The 26688-nt window shown below is 40.3% G+C and overlaps 1 protein-coding gene across 7 annotated transcripts; it reads right to left on the bottom strand.

The window, feature by feature from the left end:
• Nucleotides 1-1972: 1972 nt before the first annotated feature.
• On the bottom strand, nt 1973-24733 carry LOC118936502 (ATP-dependent translocase ABCB1). 7 transcript variants are annotated; one of them, XM_036937049.2, is made up of 29 exons: nt 24576-24733; nt 23796-23873; nt 22832-22949; nt 22690-22735; nt 22360-22510; nt 13714-13807; nt 13122-13313; nt 12796-12967; nt 11145-11269; nt 10844-11021; nt 10567-10680; nt 10299-10409; nt 9967-10092; nt 9071-9274; nt 8621-8791; nt 8207-8368; nt 7714-7944; nt 7131-7289; nt 6775-6879; nt 6564-6641; nt 6248-6331; nt 5837-6040; nt 5457-5557; nt 5214-5354; nt 4608-4764; nt 4258-4455; nt 3523-3729; nt 3115-3261; nt 1973-2926 (listed from the first exon to the last, which is right to left on the bottom strand). In XM_036937049.2, the coding sequence occupies exons 2-29, from the start codon at nt 23845-23847 to the stop codon at nt 2729-2731; spliced, it is 4026 nt and encodes a 1341-aa protein (XP_036792944.2). In that variant the 5' UTR covers nt 23848-23873; nt 24576-24733; the 3' UTR covers nt 1973-2728. The 7 variants fall into 7 exon arrangements, with proteins under 7 accessions (XP_036792944.2, XP_036792951.2, XP_036792948.2 ...); XM_036937056.2 differs by having other exon boundaries at nt 7131-7286; nt 24576-24687; XM_036937053.2 differs by having other exon boundaries at nt 22690-22732; nt 24576-24687.
• Nucleotides 24734-26688: the final 1955 nt, after the last annotated feature.

The raw sequence follows: 26688 nt of genomic DNA, 5'->3' as shown, positions 1-26688 counted from the left end.
TCAATTCGTTTAGACTGAGTTTGTTTGCTTCCTAATTGAAATTGAACACGTCATTGGCACAGTCGACAAAGCTATTCTCTGCAATTTAGAAGTAGGCTAAAATTGTTACTGGTAGAGCCCACCCAAAATGTTGCTATGCTGTGGCAATTTCATAAATAGTTGACATAGGCCGATGCTGCACATAAATTTGTATGTACAATTTACAAGTTCATTCAATCAAATGTCTTTGATTCTCCGATCTGCTGCTTCTTAAACAAATAAGAACGTTCAAACAAACGATTTAATAGAACATATTCGTTCATCAGAATTTCATAGCCTAAACCATAGGTTTAGTTTTTCTTAATAAATTAGTATTAGCGCTGAACTTTCTTTCTGTGACGTTTTACATCCAGATGTGCAAAACATTTTATATAAAAACAAATACAATTCTATATTTGAATGTATGTAATGAAATTGTTATTACCGATGGGCAATTATAATAAAAGTATATAGTATATATGACGTTTCCACGCCAAGATACGTGTCTGACAGTTTGGGTAGTTTGAGTAAACGAACATCCACATTGAAAACAAACATTTCAGCTGGATTGCATGACCATGTTTGAAAAATAAATACTGTAACTACTATTTTAAGTATTATAATTTTCTTGTGATCCCATCTCATTTTCTGAACATAAAAGCTCGCGTCCAGATAAAGAAAATGCTGCGAGCTTAAAACCTGTTCCATATTTGGTTGCGAATGTAGCGTGTCACTTTTAGAAATAGACAGAAGTAGTTTTTCTTTCTAATATGTATAAGTTTACAGCACTTGTTAATTTGCCAAAAGGTAATATGTATAGGATGTTATTAATATCAGCATTATTCAAACAAAACCAAATATAAAATGGGCAAAAGTCGGATGAAAAAGTTGAGGCGCAAAACTTTTGTAGATCCGTCAAATAATTTCCATCATAATACTTATTATATTTATTGAAATGCAAAACTTCTCTAGAGCCACAAAATTATTCCCACGAAATAATATATTATATTTATTGCTTAAATATAGCCTATAGCCTGTCTATAGTATATATTTGAGTAATCTCGGCAGTAGCACCCAGAACCAAATCAGCTACTGGATTTGGGAAACAGTGCAGCGGTGCATGTTTCACCTGCTGTGGGAAAAATGTAGGCTACGTTAATATACACAACTCTTAGAACTATTAATAAAACAAATATGTAACGAAGTGAATACATTGGCGAAGAATAATACATGTCTCCCAAAATGTTTTAGGTTGACTTGACTGAGAAGAGCATGTACGATAGGGATAACTGGTTCATCGCTTCATGTTGGGCCTTTTGAAATAGGCCGACATCGTTTAACACCAAGCCTGGGACTATCACGATTTTATCATTTTACGATTTTGATGACAACAAAAATATTTTAACGTGTTTTTTAAATCATTTTCTTATGGCCAGCTTTAGACTTTTATTTCTGATTGAATTCGGGAGGTTGAAATACAATTAATGTTGCCGACGTGCAAGATAAGAAATGTTACCTTTACACCATTTTTTGGGGAATGTAAACCAAATAAGATAATTTCCATAACACTAGACTAAAACGACGTGGTCATATATTTCTACAATTATGCCACCTAGTGCTATTTAAACCTTCTTTTACAGTTGGAAAACAAGTGGCATTTTTACCGAAGTTAGCCGTGGTTTGAGATAGGCTACATTTAGCGGCATTTGAAATAGGCCTCAATCGAATGGAAGTCTTTTCAAAGTTCTACTACCCCACTAACGTGTTTCATTGGCAACGGGCGCCATCTTGTGTCCATCAGCCCTCTGTAGCCTTCAGTAGCCTATTTAGTCTCATTTAAAATGAACGAGTTCCAAGTTTATTTGAAAATGTATTGACATATTCCCCACAATCTAATTTAGATTGTAGATGAATCATTATGTCACTTTAGAATCAGGTTAAAAATGACATGTTATGGGATGTAATGTTTTATTTGAATGCATATTTACAAACAAGTAACAGCCTTACATAGTGTACTCATTTAAATATATAGATATTCTTCAAATGCATACTTTGCCTTTTAGAGCATAGTGTCCCTGTTTAAAATAATAAAAATATCACAGTATACAATAACATACAACAGTCTTCTGAACATCAACCTCTCATATTTACAGGTATACAACCTTTCCCAATCACTGCTTTTATCCAGTCATTTAACTGTGATAATGTGTCTTTCTGTTTTTCTTATAGAAATACATACTGTACCTGTTGTCTTCAGACAATGAAAGGTGCCATGGTCAAGAACAGTTCATTCATTCGAGGCAGCTTATCAAAACTTATTTGTGCTGATGTCCGTGCTCCAGCATTACTGCTAAAGTGAGTAATACAGTGAGTAACCAATAGCACAGTAACCCAATAGGCTACATTTCAGTGCACCACCTACATGTGATCAAACCAATTGACACTGAGACAGTTTGCATCATGCAATTGAACATCATTTTAGCAGTCCGTTCAAAGTGAGTTATGGCTGCCATATCATTGTCCATATAGATTCCTTATTCTTTATACATTTTTATAAATAACCTTCATTTAACCAGGAAGTCCCATTATGGACAGGAGACCTCTTTCTCAAGGGGGACCTGGCTAAGAAGTGCAGCTCAATAAAAAGAGCTCACAAAACAACATTCAACAGAACAGTACATACGCTGCAAAACATCAATCTGAATATGAGTTAGTGGTTGACCTGTGCGTTGACCAGGGCATAGTAAGCCCCCCTTTTAGCCATGAGGTCAGTATGTGTACCCTGCTCTGTCACCTGACCATACTGAATTACCGCTATCTGGTCTGCGTTCTGGATGGTAGACAGGCGGTGGGCGATCACGATGCAGGTGCGGCCCTGCCGGGCGGCGTCTAAAGCCTGTTGGACAATCTGGGGGAGGGAGGGATAGGGAGAGAAGGAGGGAGGAAACAGAAAGACAGAGAGGTTATTTGGGAAGGAGGGAGAGGACAGACTGTGTGAAGATAAGCATTTGTGTGTGACCTGGCCATTAAGTAATTAATGAATTAATGAATAGGTAGAAAATGAGATGGCTGGCACTCAATGTCCATGTGACTTACCTTCTCACTCTCTGTGTCCAGGGCGGAAGTGGCTTCATCCAGCAGCAGTACTTTAGGCTGCCTGACCAGTGCTCTGGCGATGGCTATCCTCTGTTTCTGACCTCCAGACATCTGGGTCCCCTTGTCCCCAACCCTGGTATTGTATTTCTGACAAAAACAGCACAAATTATAGTGTTTGTCTATATTGAACACTTTTAAAATATAAATTAAAATATAAAGTCATAACAGCCCGTCTTGGGCTAGTCAATAGCTATTCTACATGAATATCTGTAGAGACATTAGTTTAAGTTCTACTGTGACCTCACCAGTGACATTTTTTGGATCCCCTTTGAGAAGACTTCAAATATCATCCTACAGCTACAGCCTATCATGTCTCCTCCAATCTCCCTCACTATACTGTTACTATACCTCTGGCAGGCCCATGATGAAGTCATGGATGTTGGCGTTCTTGCCTGCCTCCTCTATCTCATCCTGGGAGACCTCTCTGCTGTTGTCCCCATACTGGATGTTCTCTGAGATGCTGCAGTCGAACAGGATGGGCTCCTGGGACACCAGGCCCAGCTGAGACCTCAGCCACGACAGGTTCAGGGTCTTAGTATCCAACCCATCCACTAACTGAGACACCACAATAATACCACAGATTAAGGTCAACCCCTTCATTAACTGAGACACCACAATAATACCACAGATTTAGGCCAACCCCTTCATTAACTGAGACACCACAATAATACCACATATTTAGGCCAACCCCTTCATTAACTGAGACACCACAATAATACCACAGATTTAGGCCAACCCCTTCATTAACTGAGACACCACAATAATACCACAGATTTAGGCCAACCCCTTCATTAACTGAGACACCACAATAATACCACAGATTTAGGCCAACCCCTTCATTAACTGAGACACCACAATAATACCACAGATTTAGGCCAACCCCTTCATTAACTGAGACACCACAATAATACCACAGATTTAGGCCAACCTTCACAAATATTAAAATGCTAAAAAGTGGCCTAACAGTTTTACTATATTTGTTACATTCCAATTCACAGTATACTGGTTTAGCACTTTGAAATAGTTCTGAAAGCGTGCTTTATATTACATTTATGATTTGATTATTTTTGGTGTTGGTCTCACCACTTGTCCTTCAGCAGGGCTATAGAAGCGCTCCAGTAGTTGTATGGAGGTGCTTTTACCACAGCCACTCTCCCCGACCAGGGCCAGGGTCTGACCAGGCCCCACTGACACGTTCAACCCCTGGAGAACCCTCACGTTCTGACGGGTCGGGTACGCAAAGTGGATCCCTCGGAACTCAATGTCCCCGACAAAGTCCGTCTGGAAAAGACAACATTGTCCCAGACAAAACACAATGTTATATCATTGTCCCAGACAAAACACAATATTATATCATTGTCCCAGACAAAGCACAATGTTATATCATTGTTTTTATGTTTATATTGGAGTAAGACACATTATATCTCACTCACTGGCTTCTCTCCCTCCTCACTGTAAATGTCAATCTCTGGTTTCTTCTCCAACAAGCCAAGAATTCTCCCCGCAGCTGCTTTCGCTTTGGCAAAGTCAGGAGCAAAAGATGCTGATTCTCCTATGTTCATGGCAGCAAATATGATCACAGAAAACACACTGCGAAAGAAAAGGACAATGTTGTACTATCACTGCCACTATATCGGCAGACCCTGGTCATGACCCAACTCAACGAGGCTGTCTCAGGGAGATTTGGGATATGCAAAAAACACACATGTGCATTAATACACATGTGTGAAATAGGACAAATATAAGCACCCACCAAATTAATGTTATAATTATATTATTACTATAATTTTTATGTTACCGTGTAGTGACAATGTGGCAGCCAAGGGTTCTAGTCAGGGTTGGGGTACATTCCATTTCAATTGCAGTCAATTCAAAACCCAATTCCAACAGCACATTTTCCTCAATGAAAAGCATTGAAGACAACTGGAATTGGAATTTCAGTGTACTTCCTGAATTGACTGGAATGTAAATGGAATGTACCCCAACCCTGGTGTGAATGTATTCATTTGAGATATAACAGTACCAGAATGTATACTCACAGGAAAACATTTTCATATTCTGTGTGACAGTGAGCAATAAGCCAGGACCCGAAGCGGAAGATTGCAGCATTGACCATGTAAGGGATTGCTTGGGCAACGGCAAATGTTAGTCCGTAGATGGGAGCCTTCACCAAACCGTTCCTGATGTATTCAGTTGAAATCTAATCAGTACTTGACTGTAGGTTATAAGGTCAAACAATCCAAAAGCTGAGTCTATAACAAAGTGAATTACTGTACTCTTACTGGTATGGTCTTTCTAGACTGTCCATGAACTTGTGAAAAAAGACGTCCTCCCGTGTCAATCCAACAACTGTCTTGAAGTTTTCAACGGTCTCTGTAGATATCTACAAAAGATGAATAAAGATTTATTAACGTTTTATTTGAACACATGGTGTCACACACTGATATAGCCCACTGTCTCAAAGTGCATTGCAATTAGGGTTGCATAATAGCAGTAACCTTCCTGAAATTCCCTGGTTATCCAGATATCCTGTTTTAAGGTTTCCCCGATTTTCTGCTTATTCCCTCCTGATTCCGGAAAACCTATAACTGGGATTACTGGAAAATCTGGGAATTTTGGAAACATTTTGCAACCCCAATTACAATAGAAAGTTGATGTTAACCTTCCCAGACTGCTCCAGGGCACCCTGGTCTTTGGAGGCGTGGCCTGCCATGGCCCTCATCTGAATGAAGTTGGCTCCAATGAGGAAGGGCACACAGGCGAGGATGAGGAGGGTGAGCTGCCAGCTGTGGATGAAGGCCACCACAATGGCGATGGTGAGAGCACAGACTGTGTTGGTGGCCAGACCCAACCTAGACCCAGTCGCCTGGTGGTGAGGAGAGAGGAAACAAGTAGGTTCCATCCATTATCAGACATTGCAACTCTAAAGAACGCAACTGTAAATACATGGAAGCATATGTACAGGTAGACATTTTTAAAGATTTGTACAGTAGAATGATTCTGAATTGACATCGACTTGATGTGATAGATTTTGATCTGTATCTCAATGTGTAAATCAGAGCATTGTGCTTACCCCTTTAACCAGAGATGCATCTGTGGCCAATCTGGTGGTTAGAACTCCCACTGCATTGTTGTTGTCATCAAACCATCCAATCTCCTGTAAGGAATGCATTTTAGCAAGGTTCTGAGGCAGAACACTGCAAAGTGGCAGTTCAGAATCGTAATTTTAGCAAGGTTCTGAGGCAGAACACCACAAAGTGGCATTTCAGCATCATCCTTTTGCTGGTATTATCAATACAGTAAAGTAAATTAGCAATGACAAGTCAGTCTTTTTAAATTGATGTACAATTGCTGAAGTATACATGTTCCCGCATGACAGTTTATCCTACCTGTCTCATCATGGCATGGAATACCTGCCTCCTCAGCCTCATGGTAAGAAGCTCTCCTGATTTTCCAAACATGTAACCCTGAAACATAGAACATACAGCAGAAATGTACCCAACCAGACATACCCACAACATATTACATGTTTGAGATAGTGCACTGTATAGGGCATAGGTTGCCATTTTGGACACAGTTTAGATCTATAAATTAGAAAACCTTTAGGAAGTAGGTGACAAAAGCCACTCCTCCGATGAGAAGGAAGAGCAGGGAAAACATCATGGTTTTCTGTCGTTTGACTTCCGGGTCAACCTCGGAAAACACCTAGAGAAGGTCACGGGGTGGAGAGAAACCCCCCCAAAAAATAGATAACAACAGAAAATGAAAAGGCTGCTTTGGAAAATAAGAGCCAAAACCCACCAACCAACGACCATCAAATAAATGATGTGGAAAAATAAGACCACCTTGTTTAAATCAAACTCAATGAAGACACCTAGGACATGTGAATAGTCTCTGCAGTATTTAACAGTGCTTCATATTATGAAGACAAGGAGGTGGTCTTGTGAAACACTTACTCCAATGATCTTGGCGAAGATGATGGCGACACAGGGATAAACGGCTCCCCCCACCAAGCTAGACAGGGTTCCTACCAACATGTACGGCCACTCGGGCTTGTTCAAGGCCAGGATTCTGGTGAAGGGGATGTCTGGAGCTTCATCTGGTTTCTTTTCCTTCTGTCATCAAACATTGTCATCAATGACAAAACTAAATGACCAAGGACCAACATGATGTAACAGATCTTATTTCTGAAGACAATGAACTACCACTATATACAGTAGGGTGGCAGGTTCGAATCCCCGAGCCGACTAGGTGAAAAATCTGTCGATATGCCCTTGAGCAAGGCACTTAAACCTAATTGCTTCTGTAAGTCGCTCAAGAGCTTCTGCTAAATTACTAAAATGTAAATGAATGCAACCATACATTATATACCATTCATTATATTCACCATACATTATAAACCATACATTATATACCATTCATTATATGCCATACATTATATAATAGGTATGATGATAGTTTAGCAATAGCACTATAACAAAGCCATGTTCCTATAGAGCACATGAAGGACGTCATAAAGGATTATCTATGTAATAGTACCTTCTTGTCCTTCTTGGACTTCTTAGATTTCCTCCTGGTCGGTTTCATTTCCACACGGCCACTGCTGATTGAGTTCTTTTCAAAGCCGCCATTTTCTATTCCTTCCTCGTTTCCCACTTCCAGCTCATCCATGTCAGATGAGTCATATAGGACATAATCCAGATCCTCATATTTAGGAGGGTTATCCTCTTCCACAGGGTCCTCTTCATCTTCCTCTGGCTTCCCTTGACTCTGAACAACAGACAAGGTGTGATAGTGGATTTGAACATGTTACACACAGAGCCTGTTTATTACTGATCATATAGAAACAGGCTTGATAAGGTATATTGCTCTGATACTGATGATATACGTCTCTAAATATGACTCTGATCAACATGATTTAGACGTTGGCTGATTCTACTGTTGAGGCAGAGTTGGGGCCCTGGTGGTCAAAAGCAGTGCACTATAAAGGGAATAGGGTGCCATTTGGGATGTAGTGAGCGTGATACAGTACCTGCTGCATGACCAGAGAGTAGTAAACCCCCTTCTTGGCCATGAGTTCCCTGTGTGTTCCCTGCTCCACCACCTCTCCGTTGCTGAAGCCAGCGATCACGTCAGCAGTTCTGATGGTGGACAGGCGGTGGGCGATCACTATTGTGGTGCGGCCCGCTCTGGCCTATGGGAATGGGAGGAGACAATATTGCCATCATTTGTTCCATATCATTTTTTTTATTACGTCTTCATTTTCGCTGAGATGGATTCCAACAGGATCTCATGGATTCACTCTGATTCTTGACGTTTGTCAACTGCTGCAAACGTGAACTTGCAAGGCTGCAGTCAAACAAATCCAATCAGGCTATTAGGTTGCGCAAAAGCAGGTTTGAGAACAACCTTAACCACGGGTCTGGTCCTCAGGGAGGGTACTGACCTTATCCAGAGCGGCCTGAACGACCGACTCACTCTGGGTGTCCAGGGCGGAGGTGGCCTCGTCCAGCAGGAGGATCTTCGGGTTTTTGACCAGGGCCCGGGCGATAGCTATCCTCTGCTTCTGTCCTCCACTGAGCTGGGCTCCCCGCTCCCCCACCATGGTGTTCAGCTTCTGTTAACGCCACATGAAATGGGATGGAGATGAAATAATCATGTTTAAATTTGTCCATTGGGATAACATCATCACTATTTGGCCATTTCCTTACACTGTATACAATTTCAAAACAAAAACAAAAAAACATTTCAATTCAACACAGTCGCCATAGAAACAACAGAATATCTGCTGTCCTACTCACTTCAAATCATTTGTACACCATAGATCATTTAATGTATAATACATGTGAAACACTAAAGCCATTGTATGTACTCATTTGTCAGTATCCCCACGTACATCGGGGAGTTTGGAGATGAAGTCGTACGCGTTGGCCTCTCTCACAGCCCGTTCGATGTCCTCATCTGTGGCGTCCTCTCTGCCATAGCGGATGTTTTCTGCAATGGTTGTTCCGAATAGCACAGGTTCCTGACTGACGATACCCATATTCTCCCTCAGCCACTTCACATTCAGGGTCCGGATGTCCCGACCATCCAGGGTAATCTGACAACAAACCAGGGTCATATTCATTAGGCATGCAAATGTCTCTGCTTTGCTGACAAGTATTTTCTATGCTCATACAGAAGTAATAAAGGTGGGAATGTTGTTTATTATTATTGTAATTATTTATTTCTTATTTTGATTTATCAGGAGGTGCTGCAGCAGCCTCAGCACCCCTACCACCCTCAGCTATGCAAACAAAACATACAGCGTTTCTGACAAATGATATATCAACATTCCACAAGAGGGCACTACAATACTATTTGACTTTTTACTGAACTGAATTCAACACTAAACCTGATAAACCAGAACTTGGGAATGAGTGTACGTGAGTGAATGTTTGTGTGTACATTACACGTGTGTGTGCATGTGAGTCTCTGTATGCACTATGGGTCAGGTGTTTGAACTTTAATGCGCTCGTGTACTGCATACCTCTCCTGAGGTTGGATCATAAAGCATGTGAGTCCTTCACTGGAGGATGGTGGGTGGAGCTATTGGAGGATGGGCTCATCAAATGCACTTTAAACACACTTTGAATAAGCCTCGATCAGATTTGTTCATACCTCTCCTGAGTCTGGATCATAAAAGCATGTGAGTCCTTCACTGGAGGATGGTGGGTGGAGCTATTGGAGGACGGGCTCATCAAATGCACTTTAAACACACTTTGAATAAGCCTTGATCAGATTTGTTCATACCTCTCCTGAGTCTGGATCATAAAAGCGCTGCAGCAGCTGAATGGTGGTGCTCTTCCCACATCCACTGGCTCCAACCAGAGCTATGGTCTTCCCACGAGGCACTGTCAGATTCACTCCTTGAAGAATCTACAGCGACAGGGAACACATCCCACAACGTATTTAACGTGTATTTTTACCTGTCATTTTACAATTGTACGGCTTGTCATTTTGTTTTTGCTAATCCAACTGGAAACTGAACATTTAACTTAGCTTCTTCCTTATTGTGCATTTTTTCAAATCATTTGGAGACAGGTTAGTGTCTGGATCTGGTTCGATTCAAATCCACTACTTACTTTGACGTCTTTCCTGGAGGGGTAGCTGAAGTGGATGTTCTTGAATTCAATGTCTCCTTTCACACAGTCTGGTTTGTGACCTTCCTTTGAACTGCTGTCTATGGGCCGCGGCTATGACAAACAAATCAACTCATCAACCGCGGCAGTAGGACAAATGTCTAAATTCGACTTGAGTTCTTGAAATCATGTTGTTCTGAGTGAGTTAGAGTGAGTTCATACGGAGTCAGTGCTATGGTGATTTAGGGGTTAAACTGAATACTTCCGGTACCTGGTCAATGGTATTGTAGACTTCATAGGCAGCACCCCGGGCTTTGGCGATGGCTTCCAAGTTAGGCGCACCCTGGCCCAAAGAGAACGCCCCAATCATCACAGAGAAGAAGACCTAAAAATAGCAGCAACAAAGAATGTAATGAAGAAAGGAATTATATTAATATCAGACAGAGTAACAGGTGTGAAGACATTGCAGAGGCCTCTTCACAATAAAATGTAAATGCATCTATTGGAAAATAGTACATTCCTACTTAAAATCTTCCATAAAAGCTTACTGTAATGGTTTTTCCAATGGTGTAGTTTTCAGGCTCGTCTACAGAGAGCTTGGTCCCGTACCAGAAAGCCAAGGCGTACGTCCCAAATATGACAAACTGGGTGAAGCCCATGGACACGTTAGTGGTGATGGCTTTCTTTATTCCAAAGTTTTTAGCATCCTCCAAGTTTCTTTCATACCTAAAATATATAGAAGACATGCCTAAATAGGGGAATGTGTCTTGGTTTTGGTAAATCATATGAATAATTATGGAAAGATCCACTGTTTTATGCAACTCATTAATTAGTTAGTAACTGACTAACCTTTCCACAGCTTTCTTCTGTCCATTGAAAGCCACAACTGTCCTGATAGCCACCAGTATCTCTTCAGCTACCGCCCCTGCTTTGGCATAGGCAGACAGCTCCTTACTGGTCAGGGTGGCAAGTATCTGAAATCAAATAGAAACTGTTCATGAATACGGTATCTTACAATGCTGATGTAAAAATGTCTGTGATGTGATTGTGGAAAACTGAGAGGATTGTATAAGCATAAACTAGGGGTGGATTTGGGATTGGGCACAAGAGTAGTGATGCGACCACTGTTTAGTGACACATATGAAAACAATATGGCACCTTATTCCCTATATACAGTGCCTTGCGAAAGTATTCGGCCCCCTTGAACTTTGCGACCTTTTGCCACATTTCAGGCTTCAAACATAAAGATATAAAACTGTATTTTTTTGTGAAGAATCAACAACAAGTGGGACACAATCATGAAGTGGAACGACATTTATTGGATATTTCAAACTTTTTTAACAAATCAAAAACTGAAAAATTGGGCGTGCAAAATTATTCAGCCCCTTTACATTCAGTGCAGCAAACTCTCTCCAGAAGTTCAGTGAGGATCTCTGAATGATCCAATGTTGACCTAAATTACTAATGATGATAAATACAATCCACCTGTGTGCAATCAAGTCTCCGTATAAATGCACCTGCACTGTGATAGTCTCAGAGGTCCGTTAAAAGCGCAGAGAGCATCATGAAGAACAAGGAACACACCAGGCAGGTCCGAGATGCTGTTGTGAAGAAGTTTAAAGCCGGATTTGGATACAAAAAGATTTCCCAAGCTTTAAACATCCCAAGGAGCACTGTGCAAGCGATAATATTGAAATGGAAGGAGTATCAGACCACTGCAAATCTACCAAGACCTGACCGTCCCTCTAAACTCTCAGCTCATACAAGGAGAAGACTGATCAGAGATGCAGCCAAGAGGCCCATGATAACTCTGGATGAACTGCAGAGATCTACAGCTGAGGTGGGAGACTCTGTCCATAGGACAACAATCAGTCGTATATTGCACAAATCTGGCCTTTATGGAAGAGTGGCAAGAAGAAAGCCATTTCTTAAAGATATCCATAAAAAAGTGTCATTTAAAGTTTGCCACAAGCCACCTGGGAGACACACCAAACATGTGGAAGAAGGTGCTCTGGTCAGATGAAACCAAAATTGAACTTTTTGGCAACAATGCAAAACGTTATGTTTGGCGTAAAAGCAACACAGCTGAACACACCATCCCCACTGTCAAACATGGTGGTGGCAGCATCATGGTTTGGGCCTGCTTTTCTTCAGCAGGGACAGGGAAGATGGTTAAAATTGATGGGAAGATGGATGGAGCCAAATACAGGACCATTCTGGAAGAAAACCTGATGGAGTCTGTTAAAAAAGTTTGAAATATCCTATAAATGTCGTTCCACTTCATGATTGTGTGCCACTTGTTGTTGATTCTTCACAAAAAAATACAGTTTTATATCTTTATGTTTGAAGCCTGAAATGTGGCAAAAGGTCGCAAAGTTCAAGGGGGCCGAATACTTTCGCAAGGCACTGTAGTCTACTACTTTCAAGTAGTGCACTATATAGGAAATAGGGTACCATTTGGGATGAAGCTTTTGTCTTTGCAGATCATTGGTAGTCTTACTTTGGACCAGACGGCAGCTGATCCTGCCAGGAGAGGACTGACGGCCAGGATGACGAGGGTTAGCTTCCAGCCGAAGATGAAACCAATGATGAACCCTGACAAGAAGGTGCAGAAGAACTGCACGAACACACAGATCTTGTCTCCAAGGCCTTCGTTGATTGTGTTGATGTCACTGTAGAAAGTAAAAGTATTAAATTATTTATATTATAATAATTTACATTATTGAAACAATCTGTAGTTGCTCAATGTGATCATATATGCTAAAATATGACATTGTCTTTGATTTAAAAAAAATCCCAATCATTCATCCAATGTATCAAACTCACTCTGTTAACCTGACGTTGAGAACTCCTATCTGGTGTGTATCAAACCAGGACATCTGTTGGTGGAGGATGGCATGGAAGTATTTCTCCCGGATCCGTTTGGTCTGTTTGGTGGCTGTCAACAAGAACAACATCACCTGAAAGGTCCCCAGCAGGAACACAGCACAACCGATCCCAACGAAGTAATAGGCATGTCTGGAAATTCAAATGTATGCATCACACAGTATGTTTTTAAGCAATAAGCAATGGGGGGGGGGGGGGTGTATATGGCCTGTTCTTATGCACAATGCAATGCAGAGTGCCTGGATACAGCCCTTAGCCGTGGTATATTGGCCATATACCACAAACCCCAGTGCCTTATTGCTATTATAAAATGGTTACCAAAGTAATTAGATACGTAAAAATGTATTTTTTTGTCATACCCGTGGTATACGGTCTAATATACCACGGCTGTCGGGCCAATCAGCATTCAGGGCTCAAACCACCCAGTTTATAATCAGAAATAAAAGCCACATTGTATTTACATGAGGATATATTTATGATATAATATATTGATAATGTGTGTCTGTTATCTACTGTACTCATTATCACTTGCCGAGTCATTAGAGCCTCTATATCAACTCCAGGAATTTGAATACATCCGTCAGTTGAGTTCAATAAAGCGCTGATCTCCTCCACAGTGAAATTGGCTATGGAGAAATGACAATACCAGTAGTCAATGTTCACAATCTGGCGTGCCTAACATATGATATGTGTAGTATAAAACATAATCCACAAATCACCATTGTACATGGTGAAGATATGCCTAAACAATGCAACCCATAATAGACATAATCACATATGTAGCTCACTGTAATACATGGCCACAAAGGATCCCTGCACTTTATAGCCAATACACAGATGTAAAATCTTAATTTGAGCCAGTTTGCAACAGCAGGAAAATAATCCTGCAGCAACAGGACAGGTGGATTATAATGAATGGGCATTGAATGGTGCTGGATTGGATAGCGGCCGTTTGACTAGTTCCTGACCAATTCTGCTGTTTAGTGTATTTTTTTGTGTGTGTTTTTTTTGCATATCCCCCTGTGTTTGATGGTCTTTTTTGTTAGGCTACATATACATTTTACACACGTTTTACATACATGGCACTTTTTTAATGATTAAAAAAACTATTTACATACCGTCAGGAGTCAATTATTTGAGTACACAATATGACATTTCATAGGAAGGAAGTAGAGTTTATAATACAATATGACATTTCATAGGAAGGAAGTAGAGTTTATAACACAATATGACATTTCATAGGAAGGAAGTAGAGTTTATAACACAATATGACATTTCATAGGAAGGAAGTAGAGTTTATAATACAATATGACATTTCATAGGAAGGAAGTAGAGTTTATAACACAATATGACATTTCATAGGAAGGAAGTAGAGTTTATAATACAATATGACATTTCATAGGAAGGAAGTAGAGTTTATAATACAATATGACATTTCATAGGAAGGAAGTAGAGTTTATAACACAATATGACATTTCATAGGAAGGAAGTAGAGTTTATAATACAATATGACATTTCATAGGAAGGAAGTAGAGTTTATAACACAATATGACATTTCATAGGAAGGAAGTAGAGTTTATAATACAATATGACATTTCATAGGAAGGAAGTAGAGTTTATAATACAATATGACATTTCATAGGAAGGAAGTAGAGTTTATAATACAATATGACATTTCATAGGAAGGAAGTAGAGTTTATAATACAATATGACATTTCATAGGAAGGAAGTAGAGTTTATAATACAATATGACATTTCATAGGAAGGAAGTAGAGTTTATAATACAATATGTTCTATATTATTCTCAGAAAATAAAATGTCGTCCCACCACTCACATTGTAGGTCTGTTGCTTGGTCAAGAGTTGTTGATACCTGATACAGTTTTACATAATACATCCCATGCATCAACTGTATTTGTCCGAGCATTGTTTATCACAGCCACGGATCGCTCTATGCAAACATTATCTTGAAAATATGATAACCATGTTTGTGGTGAGAGGATTGCAGGGGTAATCGAAGCACTAAGGATAACTTGTTTTGTTGCTGTTAACTCTGCATAAATGAAATGGTCATTTTCTGAACCAGCTGCAGTCATACATGGTACTTTTATACACAGTAATTACACAACAAATATATCTGTTTCTGGATTATACACATTACATTTTGGATAGATACTGGATATGTACTCAGACATCTATATAGTGTTTTCAGTAATAACTATCACTGATCATAAGCGTTTTAATCTCACCCCTCTGCTACTCTCAGTCCAGCCCACCTAAATGTATGTCCGTAAGACCATCCTCTTTTGATTTCCACGAGCCATATATCTTTCGACTGTGCTGTGATGTCTTATATGAATTTTGAACCTTTCTAATGACATAGTATCCAAAGATTGTAAGTTTTAAAGATGAATATTTTCACTAAAATTATTATAATTTTATTGAATGATTGACTTTCCAAATCTTCCAACAGTGCAAATAGCCGAGTTAATTTTAGGTAAATGTAATGATTTTTCAGCCATTCCTGAAACTGAGACCAGAAACAAACTCCATTGTGCTGATCTAAACTTTTTTGTACATAATGTTTCCCCCATGGTTTGCTATCACCAAAAAGAGCTTCTGGACATCAGAACAGCAATAAATAATCTTGTGTTGGATGAGGATTTCTACTTCAACCAGTTGGCGGTGCAGGACATACTTTTCACCCCGGACCAGACCCTAATCCTCTGCACTCGGAGGAGAAAGTGCAAGAGAGGCCGATGTGCGGGCACCCTGACAAAACTACAGTCGTGGCCAAAAGTTGAGAATGACACAAATATTAATTTTCACAAAGTCTGTTGCCTCAGTTTGTATGATGGCAATTTGCATATACTCCAGAATGTTATGAAGAGTGATCAGATGAATTGTAAATCATTCCAAAGTCCCTCTTTGCCATGCAAATGAACAGAATCCCCCAAAAACATTTCCACTGCATTTCAGCCCTGCCACAAAAGGACCAGCTGACATCATGTCAGGGATTCAGTGATTCGTTAACACAGGTGTGAGTGTTGACGAGGACAAGGCTGGAGATCCCTCTGTCATGCTGATTGAGTTCAAATAACAGACTGGAAGTTTCAAAAGGAGGGTGGTGCTTGGAATCATTGTTCTTCCTCGGTCAATCATGATTACCTGCAAGGAAACATTGCCATCATCAATGCTTTGCACAAAAAAGGCTTCACAGGCAAGGATATTGCTGCCAATAAGATTGCACCTAAATCAACCATTTATCGGATCATCAAGAAGTTCAATTGTTGTGAAGAAGGCTTCAGGACGCCCAAGAAAGTCCAGCAAGCGCCAGGACTGTCTCCTAAAGTTGATTCAGCTGCGGGATAGGGGCACCACCAGTCCAGAGCTTACTCAGGAATGGCAGCAGGCAGGTGTGAGTGCATCTGCACGCACAGTGAGGGGAAGACTTTTGGAGGATGGCCTGGTGTCAAGAAGGGCAGCAAAGAAGCCACTTCTCTCTAGGAAAAACATCAGGGACAGACTGATATTCTGTAAAAGGTACAGAGATTGGACTGCTGAGGACTGGGGTAAAGTCACTTTCTCGGAAGAATCCCCTTTCTGATTGTTTGGGGCATCTGGAAAAAAGCTTGTCCGGAGAAGACAAGGTGAGCGCTACCATCAGTCCTGTGTCATACCAACAGTAAAGCATCCTGAGACCATTCATGTGTGGGGTTGCTTCTCAGCCAAGGGAGTGGGCTCACTCACAAATGTACCTAAGAACACAGCCATGAATAAAGAATGGTACCAACACATCCTCCGAGAGCAACTTCTCCCAACCATCCAGGAACAGTTTGGTGACGAACAATACCTTTTCAAGCATGATGAAGCACCTTGCCATAAGGCAAAACTGAGGACTAATTGGCTGGGGGAACAAAACATCGATATTTTGGTTCCATGGCCAGGAAACTCCCCAGACCTTAATCCCATTGAGAACTTGTGGTCAATCCTCAAGAGGCAGGTGGATAAACAAAAACCCACAAATTCTGACAAACTCCAAGCATTGATTATGCAAGAATGGGCTGCCATCAGTCAGGATGTGGCCATGAAGTTAATTGACAGCATGCCAGGGCGGATTGCAGAGGTCTTGAAAAAGAAGGGTCAACACAGCAAATATTGACTCTTTGCATCAACTTCATGTAATTGTCAATAAAAGCTTTTGACACTTATGAAATGCTTGTAATTATACTTCAGTACTCCATAGTAACATCTGACAAAAATATCTAAAGACACTGAAGCAGCAAACTTTGTGAAAATTAACATTTGTGTCATTCTCAAATCTTTTGGCCACAATTGTACATAGATGAATACATAAACTGCCTCTACCCTCTGTTCTATTAGCGAACGTGCAAGAGAACAAACTGGACAAGCACTTTGAGACTATCCTATCAATAGAACCTGAAGAACTGTAATATCCTATGTTTCTTAGAGTCGTGGCTGAACAAGGACACGGATAATATACATCTAGCTCAGGTAAGATCAAGGGGGGAGGTGAGTGTCTCTGTTAACAACAGCTGGTGAGTGATATTAAGGAAGTCTCGAGGTTCTGCTCACCTGAGTAAGAATACCTCGTGATAAGCTGTAGACTATACTATTTACCAAGATAGCTGTGGATTTAACACCACAAGCCTAGAAGACGATGTGTGCCCTCAGACATGGAGGGAGGCAAAGGTAATTCCGCTACCCAAGAATAGAAGAGCACCCTTTAATGGTTAAAACACCTGACAAGTCAGCCTGTTACAAGTGCTTAGCAAACTTTTGGAGAGAAAAAAATAGTTTGATCAAATACAAAGTTATTTTACAGAGTTAACAACAGACTTTCAGCATGCTTATAGGGATGGGCACTCAACATGCCCAGCACTGACAAATGGCTGATGATTGGATGAAAGAAATGAATAGTAAGAAGATGGTGGGAGGTGTTTTGTTAGACTTCAGAGCAGCTTTTGATGTAGTGATCCTAACCTATTGCCGAGGATTTTCATCCGCTGCCTTATTATGGATTGAGAGTTACCTATCTGATAGAACACAGAGGGTTTTCGTTAATGGAAGCCTCTCTCATGCAAATTCCGTTGAGTGTGATGTACCGCAGGGCAGCCGGCTAGGGCCACTATTGTTTTCTGTTTTTACAAATGACCTTCCACTGAACTTGAATAAAACCTGTTTGTCTATGTACACAGACAAAATCAACAGCATACACGTCTTCTGCAACAGTAACATAAATAACTGACACCCTTAATATAGAGCTCCAGTCAGTTTTAGAATGGGTAACTAGCAATATTCTGGTGATACATATCTCAAAACAAAAAGCATTATTTATTTAACAAATCAATCAGTCAACGTTCAACCTTGATTAGATCTATTACTGAATAATGTGGCTATTGAGCAAGTTGATGAGACTAAATGTGAAAATTAGCGATGTAACCCTAGGTAGTAAGCTGTCATGGTCAAAACATATAGACTCAATGGTTGCTAAAATGGGAAGAGATCTGTCCATGATAGGGCATTGCTCTGCCTTCTTGATATCTCAGTCAACCAGACAGGTCCTACAGGCCCTAGTTTTGTCGCTTCTGGACTACTGTGGTCATGTGCAGCAAAGAAGGACATAGGTAAATTGCAGTTGGTCCAGAACAAAGGAGCACATATCGCACTTAGATGTACAGTACATGGAGGGTAAGTGTCAGTAACATGCATATCAGTCTCTCCTGGCTCAAAGTTGAGGAAAGATTGACTGAACCTCTATTGGTCTTTGTGCAAGGTATTGATGTGTTGAAGATACCAAACTGTTTGTTCAAGCAGTTGGAACACAGTTCGGACACTCATCGGTACAGCACATGACATGAACCAGAGGTTTCTTCACAGTCCCCAGGTCCAGAACAGAGGCTGGGAAACGTACAGTATTAAATAGAGCTGTGACTACATGGAACTCTATCACTCCAGGTAACTCAAGCTAGCAATACAATCAGTTTAAAAAACAGGTAAAAGAACACCTTGCTGCACTGCCATTTTATATATTTTGTACTGTAATGCTAATTGCACTGTTTAGATCTAGATATTGTGTGTATGTACTGATACGTAGGCTATGTGTGATGTTTCAAATGTATGCATTTCAGTGCTTAACTAATAATGTGCTGTACTATGTATGATGTTAGTATGTTTCATGTGGACCCCAGGAAGAGTAGCTGATGCTTCTGCAGCGGCTAATGGAGATCCTAATAAATGTCAAATACCAAAACGATGCTGGCACTAAGACCGCACTCAACAAGCTGTATAGGACCATAAGCAAACAAGAAAATGCTCACCCAGAGGCAGCGCTCCTAGTGGATGGTGATTTTAATGCTGGAAAACTGAAATCCTACCAGCATGTCACCTGTGCAACTAGAGGTGAAAAAAACTCTAAATCACCTTTACTCCACAAAGAGAGATACATACAAAGCTCTCCCTTGCCCTCCATTTCTGCAAATATGACCATAACGCTATCCTTCTATGCTCGCTTCGAGGAAAGCAACACTGAACCATGTAGAGCACCACCTGTTCTGGATGACTGTGTGATCACACTCTCCGTAGCCAGTCTGAGTAAGACCTGAAGGGCTCTTTTGCTCTCAAAACAGCCTCAATTCATCGGGACATGGACTCTACAAGGTGTCGACAGCGTTCCACAGGGATGCTGGCCCATGTTGACTCCAATGCTTCCCACAGTTGTGTCAAATTGGCTGGATGTCATTTGGGTGGTGGGCCAATCTTGATACACATGGGATACCAGCAGCGTTTCAGTTCTTGACACAAACCGGTGTGCCTGACACCTACTACCATACCCTGTTCAAAGGCACTTAAATATCTTGTCTTGCCCACTGACTGCTCCCCGAGAGCCAATGACATCGATTAAGGCAGCCCCCCGCACCTCTCTGATTCAGAAGGGTTGGGTTAAATGCAGAAGACAACAGTTGTGCAACTGACTAGAGATCCCCTTTCCCTTTCCTTGGCTGAGATGGGAGAAGCTGCCAGAATGACAACAGTCTCTACAGCACTTCACCAATCTAGGCTTTATGGGAGAGTGGCCAGATGGAAGCCACTCCTGAGAAAAAAAGAACATGACAGTTGGAGTTTGCAAAAAAAAGGCACATGAAAGACTGAGATCATAAGAGAAAAACATGCACAGCTCATCACCTATTTAACACCATCCCTACCGTGAAGCTTTTAAGTGGCAGGGACTGTGAGACTGGATAGAGGGAACAATAAATAGAGCCAAATCCTTGTTGTGAACATGCTTCAGAGTGTAAATTATCTTAGACTGGGGCGAAGATATTTTTAGGGGTGTACTTTTTACCCCAATTTTGTGATATCCAATTGGTAGTTACAGTGTAACTCGTTGCAACTCCCGTATGGACTCGGGAGAGGCGAAGGTCAAGAACCATGCATCCTTCAAAATACAACCCTGCCAAGCCGCACTGCTTCTTGACCCACTGCTTCCTTAACCCGGAAGTCAGCCGCACCAATGTGTCAGAGGAAACACCGTACAATTAGCGACACGAGTCAGCGTGCATGCGCCCGGCCCGCCACAAGGAGTCACTAGAGCACAATGGGACAAGGACATCCTGGCCGGCCAAACCCTCTCCTAACCCGGACAACGCTGGGCCAATTGTGCGCCACCTCATGGGTCCCCCGGTATCGAACCCGGGTCTGTAGTGATGCATCTATCACGGCAATGCAGTGCCTTAGACTGCTGTGTCACTCGGGGGGCTGGGGCAAAGATTTACATTCCAAAAGGACAATGACTGCTGACAGAACCAGGAAGTGCTGGAGTCAGTCAACATTCTCAGTGGGGAGGGGTGAGGTATATACAGTAAACATTCACAAGGTGGGATACACTAGCAGGGGGGACAGGGTGAAGTATAAACAGTAAACATTATCTGCGTTGTTGGGAAGGACCCACTCTATTTTTGGCTGGCGTTATGGCAGGGCTAGTGTCAAACTCACTTTCATTTGCAATTTCAACCTCTTAAAACCAGCGCTATTGTTAAACTATTGCACAAGGATTGGTCATTTCCCTGTCTTGTTCCAGCTTGCTTGCGCTCAGATGGGAGGGGTGGAAATATTTGAGGTGCGTCCTTAAAAACATGATCAAAGTGCTAATTTCAGGGAGTGCTGGCAGGGATATTTAAGACCAAACAGAAGATGGTTTTACCGATTTATACAGCGGATATCCAGCTGTGACTCACACTGCCCATATGAACATGGAACAAGAGTAATGGGCTTTTGGTGCCTGTATAGGCCTTCATAGTATTTAAAAACATAAAACACTATATTTTCCCCCCCATTTTGTTTTATTTGATAAAAAACCAAGCATAGCCTCCGATTCTGTCAATGAAGGCTGTTTTCTTTTTGTCCTGCCCAATGCAATCAAGTAGGCTAGTCAAGATTGTAAAAGGGTTGGAAACAAATCTTAATCACCAAAGCTTTATTAAAAGATCATGTTTGAGAGGAGTAATTATGGAGCCTGTAACTGTATTTAGACATAGCCTATTTAATACAAGTGCATTTTTTGTTTCAAATGTGATTAGCTCTCTTTTTAGACCTTAGCTTAGCCATAATGCAATTTACAGTAGGCCTAGCCCCTATATCAGTGTGAATGCTATGTATTTATGTCCACATTGAAACCATGCAATTACTTAGAACAATAAAGACTGGAAACAAGTTCAAGTTGACCTATTTAGCAAAGAGAGGATAGGTCTACATTGTGTTATTTAATTTCTGTAAGCTGTTTAAACTATAATGGACTAACTTTGGAATTGGAGTTAATTCCAAGGTGATACATAAAAGACCATAAATACACAACTTGAATAAACCATATATTTAGCCATTGAGCACTTTCTGAATGGCCAGTGAGGGGCCAAGCCTGACACACCCACAACTAGTTTAATCGTCAAAACTAAGCCCTTTCTCGCCACCGTCAGCACTGCGCCAATCATTTTTGGTTGTGAAAATATAAAAATATTTTCTGACAAACCCCCAACCTAAAGCCCTACCGCCAGCATTTAGATTTACCATTGCATTAGGTTTGTTAAAATAGAGCCCTTGTCCTGCGACAGAGTGATCAAATTAAGATTCTACATCTGTACCTTGTCAAACAGAATATGTACCTGTAAGGTTGAGCTGCTGTCCACTTTGTACAAAGCTGTCGGTCATCTGTCCAAACACAACACACATAAGGGGCAGGGCTATCCCGTGGAGGGCAGCACATAGCAGGCCGATTATCATCAGGAGCACCTCACAACCAGTAGCGTAGCGGAACTGCAACCACAACACACATAAAACCACAGTCAAATGCAGCAGACATTGGAATGACTGGAGAATATGAATCTTGATCACTTGTAACAAATTATCCCATTTTGACATAGACTACATGTACTACCTTGCCAAAAGATTCTTGTGTATTTCCTACTATTTCTGAAACCAAAATCAGGACATACCAACTGGAAAAATCCCACTGCTTTGGCTGGTTCTTTTTTCTTCCTTCTTGAAAATGAAACAGATTCATGAGCAAACCAAAATATATTTAACAGTAATAGCACACTGTAATAGGAGTAAAGTAGGAATGGCAATGTTGCTTACCCGAGGCCCTTCTTTGGCTTGCGCTCCGTGTCAACGGTTGGCTGCCCCTCTGTCATCCGCTCCTGAGGCTTCTTATCCTCATGGAAGGCCAGGTTAGGGTAGCTTTTTGCAAATACCTCTGAATCAATTACCAATGATCAATTAAACATAGACATCATTTAGAAGACACTCTTTGTCCAGATTTAAAGGGAGGTTAATTGCCATGCTAAAGGACACATGAACAGATTTATCACCTAGTCAGCTTGGGGATTCAAACCAACGACCTTTCATTTACTAGTCCATTGCTCTTAACCACTAGGCTACCTGCCATCCAATGATACAGCCTGGTCTCATTGATTAGACATAACATAGTAAATGTACATTCGGGACACTCAATTTTAATGTTAGCTAATCCTTCCCCTAACACTAAATGTAATCATTTTAGCTAACCCTTCCCCTAACCATTATCCTTTTAGCTAACCCTTCCCCTAACCCCTTTAGTTACCCTTCTTAGAACTCTAACCTTAACCCTTTAACCTAATTTCAAACTTAACCCTAACCTTAACCCTAACCCCTAAACCTTACCCCTAGCCTAGCTAACGCTAGCAAGCTAGCTAAAGTTACCCACCTAGCTACCTAGCTAGAATTCGTAACATATCATACTTTTTCTAATTCGCAACATATAATACAAATTGTAATTCCTAACATGTCATACAAAATGGGTGATGGACATCCACAAAGTAATACATACCATACAAAACTTAACATATCATACTAAATTGATTTTAGGATTTACATAGAGAATAATATGAAGTGCTCTGAAACCAGGTTGAACGACACCTCTCACTTTGGTGTACTGACTGTACAGAATTATTTAATTTCACTTACTGATTATATCAGTCAACCACAACTCCTTCTAATCTACTCTTAACTTGGAATTCTATGCTAATAAATAAGACCTTAAATGGTGTGAGACAGACAATACCCTCAGGGATGGTTGGTAGAGAGTCTGGCATGTCCCCATCCTCTCTCCCCATGGTGAATGAACTCTGACGCTACGTTCCTGCAATTCAGAGAAAGCGATTTTAAACTGTAATTTCAATATAGTAAATATGAGAATATTTGCGGACCCTAAATAAACGAGTTAATGTACATTTTGAAAAGTGAATAATGATTTATGTACTAAACAATCTGAATGCTATGCTAGGGCGAGTTGAGGTTTGCCTTCATGTATGTATGTATGCATGTTGTAGTACATGTTTTTAAGCTGCTTTGAACTAGACAAACTTGATTTACATACAAGTTAACTTGTGTAACGTCTATAAACTGTGATGTCATTTAGCAAATAATTACAGTAATGTATTTTAATGGAGGGTTCTTTCCGGGAACCGGGAGGCCAGGGAGCCAGGGAGGCTGTACAAGGGTAATGCTCATCAACACTTGCTTTTCTTACAGCATCTCAAATTATTTTATATTTTCAATATTCATTAAGGGAGCATTAAATTGCAAATATTGGCAAATGTAGTATTATAGTAATAATATCTTTACATTTCTAATACCGTGTTAAGCTACATATCAAAAAGTGCATATTGGCTTTTATATCTTGTGGAACTAAGTTCAACATTTAAAATGAATGAATCACAATAAGAGGGGTTTTTGTCAACAACAACAACAAAATTAAAGCTATGTAATATTTTTTTTTAAAGCATGTTGTACCAAATATTGTAGTCTACAAACATAATGTGTACAGATGTGGGCTACTTACCTTCAGAGAATCCAGTATGAGGCTTTTAGACAATCCACAAGCTATTCTCTCAACATAATACCACCCTTACTAATTGTCAGATGAATGTAATCATTCTTTTGGGAGTTGGGAGATTATATATCGCTATGCAGGACAGCATCATATATCAGGTGTCAGGTGTCAGGTTACCTCAAGTTCAGGATCCTATTGACATTCCACACGGCTGGGGGAGGTGCTTCATGACACATTATACAATTCATCAATAATGACACTTCATGTCACTGATGGCATATTTCATAGACAGGAAATTTGATAATGATTTATTCTGCCTTCGATTTATGTGATAAGTGTATGAACTTATGAATTGAAGTTCTTCTGACAGGTGCACTGTCACACCTCAAAGTCATGTGGTTGGCATCATAGTTCTGCTTCTGTGGGTGTGACAAGCAACTTTCATAACCTTTGAAATGCATCCAAGTGCTAATCTGAAATTGTCCTCAACTAGGATCCTGAAATCTCAAAGGAAAAGAGAGACACATCGTCATTGTAAGTTATTTATTTCATTAATGAATATTCAGCATACACATTTGTACCATTGTTCTAATGGCATGATGCATTCATTCAAATTATATTTGCCATGGCCTGCCAAGTGAATATTAGGGTAATCAACAACCTGTTTGAATATTCCACTTATTTTTTAACCTTTATTTAATTAGGCAAGTCAGTTAACAACAAATTCTTATTTTCAATGATTGCCTAGGAACAGTGGGTTTATCTGCCTTGTTCAGGAGTAGAACAACAGATTTTTAGCTTGTCAGCTCAGGATTTGATCTAGCAACTTTTTGGTTACAAGTTCAACACTCTAACCACTAGGCTAACTGCCACCCCACCATGTTAAAATATTGGAGGATCAATAACATGTCTTAATATTAGGCTAATCATACCAATGTCCAAATATCATGAGGATCAATACAATGTTTGAATATTAGGATGATCATGTTTGGCCCCACTATGGTTCTTCTTCAGGACTATGGTTGCCCAAAACACTGGCCCCTCAAAGCCAATGGTAATGTCGTACTTCATACATTCATCCCATCACATATCAGTAAAAGTGGAATAAATATAATCCTTATAAGTGGAATAAGACCACTCTTACTAGCAGATAGTCTCCCATCAGACAACAATGTTTTTCGTTTTCAGAATAAAACGTATGATTAAATTAGATGCCAACCTAAGAATCTTGTTTCTTGTTATTTTATGTCCAGAATAATATCTGGACCAAGACTTTAATTTGAATGAGCATTTAAATGTTTAATTGTATTAATATTAATAATCTCGACCCAGTGATCAAGTCAGATTAATCAACCTGACATTGATCTGATTTTCCTTACTGATTTTTTCCTCTACTTAATTGCGCATCTCATGAAAGTGTCATTACTTTCATGACATGTTAGTGATCGTGCTACTTAAGATAAACGAACTCTCCTAACACCATGTTGTTGAGGAACTACAGTATGATCTGGTTTCGGGAACTAAGAAATACCTGATATGTGCGTGTGTGTGCACAACCGTGTGCGTGTGTTTGAATAATGCACAGGTCATGGCGAGAATGCAGACGATGCTATCTACAATGCATGAGATGCTATCTAGAAAAAACAGGTTTGTCTGAGTATTTGGAGAACTGTATTGTTCAACATATATGAACTCTGAACACACTGGCTTGTACAACCATTCATTCCAGATAGATTGAATTACATAAACTACTACCTTACTGTTTAATCTAGAAAAAGGGTTCAGGCTAACTATGTTCTCAACAACTGTTGGTCCCACTCTAGACAAAATGTAACTGTTAAGGCTTAATTGAAGCCCATGGACAGTAGATGCTGTGTTCATATTGCATTCAAATGCAACATTTGGAAAAGCATAAGAAGTAAAGACCTTTTTATATCACAATGAATGTTTGCATATCAATTGTTTGTGAATCAGTATAGCTTAAAATATGAACATACTGTACTGTGAGAGTCAATACTAGCCTACACATGTGTAGGGCTAACATAGCACACAGTAAATGAACTTTCTTCACATTAAATGAACCTGCTATGGCATTTGAAGCACCAGGAACCTGCATCCACTA

This window comes from Oncorhynchus mykiss, chromosome 2, assembly GCF_057628025.1.
Source record: "Oncorhynchus mykiss isolate SJ-2025 chromosome 2, ASM5762802v1, whole genome shotgun sequence".
NCBI lineage: Eukaryota > Metazoa > Chordata > Actinopteri > Salmoniformes > Salmonidae > Oncorhynchus > Oncorhynchus mykiss.
Note: the sequence above shows the minus strand (reverse complement) of the source record. Positions and strands in the feature narration are given on the sequence as shown.